General features: G+C 41.9%; 1 protein-coding gene across 2 annotated transcripts in view; it reads right to left on the bottom strand.

Moving 5' to 3' along the window:
* Positions 1-5,289, bottom strand: part of RIMKLB (ribosomal modification protein rimK like family member B) — a 107,412-nt gene that overhangs the window by 24,768 nt on the left and 77,355 nt on the right. For both annotated transcript variants that reach the window (XM_019516057.1, XM_019516058.1), the window contains exon 3: positions 212-442. In XM_019516057.1, coding sequence (XP_019371602.1) covers positions 212-442 — 231 coding nt within the window. The remainder of the gene's footprint in view (positions 1-211; positions 443-5,289) is intronic.

The raw sequence follows: 5,289 nt of genomic DNA, 5'->3' as shown, positions 1-5,289 counted from the left end.
TCAGGTCCCTTCCAACCCTAGAAACTATGAAACTATGGATGTGGCCCAGGAGGCCTCATTCCCAATCACCTGCTCCAGTCACTACACATTTCTCCCAGGCAGCTGTGCCATGCAATCCAGCCCTAAAGACTTCCAAAATTTACCTGACTTCCTACTTAGTCTAACTACTATTTCTGGATACCATGTTGTCTATTTGACTTTGTGGGCTTACCATACGAGAAAGTGTCTGGGAGAGGCACACCATGACCAGCCAGCTCCTGGAAGGTCCAGAATTTGTTGACACAGTTGAGGATGGCTTGGGGCCGATTCATCAACCGACAACCCATCTTCTCCAGGTGACGGAGAACTGTGATGTCACTATCGCTCTGGACCCAGGGTGTTGGCACACGCACCACCACTACCTGTGGGTAAGCAGTAACAAGCTCCCCATTTACCCGGAGACCTGCAAAACAGAAGGAGAGAAAAGCCATTCTTATGAACTCCAAGGACTCAAAACAAAGAGGGAGAGAAGCCCAACAATCATTACCAAATGAGATGATACTGCTGATCCATCTTGTCTACTATGATAAAGAACAATACTTCGTTTAAATAGAACTCTACCCCCAAAAATGCACCTGGTAAATTGCACCATTTTGCATGTAAGATAGAAAAAAAATCCTGCTCTTGCCTCTTAATATATTTAAAGCTAGAATTAGATAGACTATAATCTGTAGTAAACAATCCTAAACTAGTTCCCAGGATAATAGATAAATATAAATTGGTACTTCACAATCTCTAATAATTGAATAGCATGCATATCTGAAGAGATGGGTGGAAATTCAGGAGTACAAACAAGTTGCAGGAAAGAAAGAGTGATATGGCTGCTTTTGGAAAGTGTCAAATCTCATAAGGAAGGCTGGGCAGAGGAGGGCCAGGGGGAGCTAGGAGATATTTTTGGTGTTCACTCCACTTTGCCAAACTGAAGCAAAAACATCACACCATGGTACAATTTAGAGTAATCTCAGTTGCCATCAGCAGACTAGGAGTTAAAGGAAGGACAGGAAGATGGGCAAAACAGTGACAGCAAATTTAAATTTCTGTGCCTGGTGGAAGCCAACTGGAACAATTTGGGTCTTGCCAAGGTGTATTAACTAACATTTTCCATATCAATAAGCTTATTTGCTTTCTGAATAAGAGTTTTGATCTACTCAATTCTCTGGTGTGCAACAGGTAGAGTCAGAAGCTGTATGTGTTTTAATTTTGCATTCAATGAGCACTACAATTAATGCTTTTAGCTGGAGACAGGTTCTCTCTGCTGCCCTTCCTGTTTCCTCCCACCCAAGATACATTTCAGAGCTTTCCTTTTATAGAAAGTCACATGTACCCTAAAACACAGAGAAATCTGCCCTCTCTACCTCCACAGATCTCCATTATGGAAAGGGCAGAAAGAGCTATTTCCAACGCATATCCTTTTTCCCAATCCACTCTCCCACAACTGGAGAGAAAATGAACACAAGGGGAAGGCTGTTCTGGCAGCTCACCTCATTAGCACCAAGCACTGCCGCATTGCAGCTGACATGACTGGCGTGTTTAAGCAAGCAGGCTTCAGACATGCACACAAATTATTTTACAGCACTTTCTCAAGCAAGATTAAAAAACAGTGACTGCCAAAATACCCAAGCAGGATGTGAATACCCGGGAGAAGGCAAACAGCCCCTTCAACCTGAAGAAGAACCTCAATTTAGCAAATAAGAAGCACTCATTTTGTCAGAGTTATTCAACATTCATATTCCTGGTTGGTCACACTTTTCCACACCTAACCTCCACCCACTTTTCACCCTTCATGGTGCATGGTTTACAGCCCAGAGGTTGCAAGTTTGAGGCTGCAGCAGCAGTGCTCACGATGCAGCCTGTCAGATTCAAATCTGCAAATTCCTTGTCACAAAGACATGAAAAAGGAAAGGAAAGGACACTTACATTGTATAGAGACACACAGAAGTTGTGCAAGTCCGTTAACCAGAGCCTCACAATAGCCATTACATGTTTACACTGGGCACTAAAATATTGCATGTTTCCAATTAAAGAACTCTCGGAATCCATTTAGTCATTTCTCTTTAAAATGAAATCATACTGTTTTCAGCAGTTTTTGGCTGTGAGAGTTTACAAAGAAGGGAACAGCAGCTTGAAGGAGACTGTAGACCACCTCCAGCACTCCCCTAAATATCTGGACCAGATTTTATTACACTGTTGTAAATTCAAGTCAGGCCACTGGCTCCCATCAGGTGACACTGGAATGACAGTGATGCAACCACAAGGATAATCTGGCCTTTGTTTTTGATTCAAGCATCTTCTCTGGTCTGGACACTCTTCTCCACAGAACAAAAAGCATTTTCTCTTCCCTCAGAGGAGACAGTTTAAAAACAAAGAGGAGAGAGGCACTCGATGAAATGTATAATTTGAGTCACCGCTACTGACGTGCGCCATAAAAATTAGCTGCAGTCTCCCAGCAACAGAGTGCTACACAGAGAGGCAGCTCCATTAAGGTAAACAGGAGAGTCAAATTCTGCCATTTTGAAAAATAAGATTTAGTACTGGTCCCAAGATGCAGCCATTAGTAGTCAAGTTAGTGTCCAGCATTGCCAAGTACCCTGGTAAAGTGATAGTTATATATCCAATCATTAGGCTGCGCTGCATGCACTAATATTCAACTTGTTAACCTATACATCAAATTATCTTTCCAAATAAATTATATGTGTATACAAAAAAATAAATTGATATGTACATCAGAGCTGTAATAGGTAAGAATTGCTCAAGAGTTTAAGGGAATGCATACCCAGCATCTTTTCTTTAGGGCAGTGGTTTGCAAACTTTTTTCTTCTGTGGACCCTACAAAAATTCTGAATGGAAGTATAGACCCCTTTGGAAATTCTGAATGGAGGTGCAGACTCCTTTGAATTGTAAGTGTAAATTCACATGACTGATCAATCAAAAGCATCTTTCATGAACCCCTTAAACATCCCTGGGGTATTAGTATCATGATCCGAGGACAGTAACACTGAAGTAGGTCTCTTGCAAGGCTGTTCAGTGGCCTGGCAGTTGAGCTCTTAGCAGGCAGATGTCCAACATCAGACAAAAATACCTATATAACATCGGGCCACCTTGTTGGCAGCCTCAAAGGAGACCCAGAACAGAACAGGTAAACAAGAGTGTCTAAAGTGGTTAAGTTAGGGGAAGAAGGAAGCTCTTGGATAGTTTCTGTATATGACTGATACCCATTTGCAGCCTTTTACCAAGAACATTCACATTAAATAGTGGACAAAAAGCTTCCTGCATATGTAATTATAAAACACTTTAGGATTTTTGGACATGAGGCAGCGTAAAACTAAAGGCTTGAATAACAACAGAAACAACAAAATACTTTCATTTAGATGGACCTTTCCACCCAAAAATACCAGCTAACTTTTGCTCTCCTTGGCAAGACAGAACTCTCCAGAATAGAAGATGGTAAGTCTTTAACTCTATGGAATAATTTAGGACAGGAAGTGGCTAGCACTTAATCTAGACTAAAAACTGGGAGGAATTTTAGAAATACAAGGTGTAATTACTTGAGATGGAATTCGATTAGGACATGCTGTACTTTGGCTGGGGGAGCGGGGAAGCAACCCAACCTCGGTTTTCACTCTCATACAGAAGTTAGTCCATCAAACAGCACCATAAAACCGATGAAGACCAACACCAGCACCATGCTATCAAATAGCCAACAGGGCAGAACCTAATTCAGATGCAGATAAATTCACAGCAATTTTAGGAAGATGCAAACTCCTCCTAGAAAAGAAAATATCTTTCCCCTGCTTCATGACAAAAATTCATCCTATAACCACCTTTTCTACTTTTAAGACATGACATGTTGAAAAAAAAGAGGAACCCTTCAAGGCAAGATGCTTCAGTGTTTAAATATTTAAACTTCAGGCTCCCCTCCCTTCCTACTTAACCTAACAATTAATCTTAAGAGTTTCAGCTGCACAGTTTGAATTCTCTCTTGCTTGTGAAGTTGCAAGGCCATGAATGCAGATGGATTTGGGCAATGAGGGCAATGAGGCTAGCTAAAATGGATTAAGGTATTTCAAACTGTGTCCAGGTCTGATCTTAATTTATGCAAAGACATTTTGACAGCTCCTAATATTCAACTCTTCTTCCTCCAAATCCTTTAGAAACTGTGCATGAATCACTTAACCAACAGAACAGCTGCTACACAGCCCTCTTCCTGTCTTAACCTACTGTGAAATGTTCAACTGAAAATGACACCCAGAGGAAAAATTTAACAGAAACAAAAAAAAACTATTCAGGAAGTAGTTACAATACCTCCGTGACTTGCAAATAACATCAAAAGATTTTATGTCTACAAGTTTTTCATCCCATCATAACAAATACCATTTATAACAAAAACTTTTCATTTGTGTCAAATAATTTTATAAAAACAGGTTAAATATTATCTCCCTCAAATCATAATTGGGAAAATAAGGCTTGCCAGGATCTCACAGTCTGAGACTCAGGAATCAAACGGATTCCAAATGCGGTACTTCACCATTAGAACCACAGCTGTCTCCTTATATCAGTGAAGACCAATCTTTCTAGCAGTCATGGCACATATTAACCCCATACCCTCCCTGAGTGGCACTACCATTCCCTTCCCCCTCCCCAGTATGCTGCTGTATTTTCTACTTCCTGCCCCATGTGCTGTTGTGGTACTTAACCCCTCCCAGATCTGCCTCATGCTACAAACAGAAGCTACTCATGCCACTTCTGGCATGTGTGCTACAAGTTGCCAACCCGCTCCCTTACATAATGGTACGATATAAAATTAAACATTTGTAATATGAATGTAACATGTGGAACAGCAGGAGGAACCAGGGGGCCGTCTGCAGAGCTGCACTGACTATTAATATGGACTACAACTCCTAGAAACCCCCAGGGGCTGGGGGGCAAGGCAAAAAGGAAGCTTGAGGATGGAGTAAGGGGGACAGCAAGCATCTCGTACATGGAAACTGGTCATCCTGACACAGAAGAGTGCACAGTGGAGCTGGAGATCTCACTGGCTCTTTCAGACAGGACTGTGGACTGAAGGAGCTGGACTTGCACAGAGGGCAGCTGCAGGCTGCTGTTTGAGCACTCTAGGGACTAAAGGCTCATTTGGGAGCACCTCCGGAGATGTGGGGGAGAAATTAAGATGCTAAGTGTCCATTACCAGTGTTAATATTTCTTTACCTTCTACCTGGTCCATCTCTTTGGCTTGTGACCCCAACCCCTATG

The sequence above is a fragment of the Gavialis gangeticus genome, unplaced genomic scaffold (genome assembly GCF_001723915.1).
Source record: "Gavialis gangeticus isolate Ggan-Ray unplaced genomic scaffold, GavGan_comp1, whole genome shotgun sequence".
Taxonomy (NCBI): domain Eukaryota; kingdom Metazoa; phylum Chordata; order Crocodylia; family Gavialidae; genus Gavialis; species Gavialis gangeticus.
The sequence above is the reverse complement of the archived record's forward strand: the minus strand, read 5'-3'. Positions and strand labels throughout refer to the sequence as shown.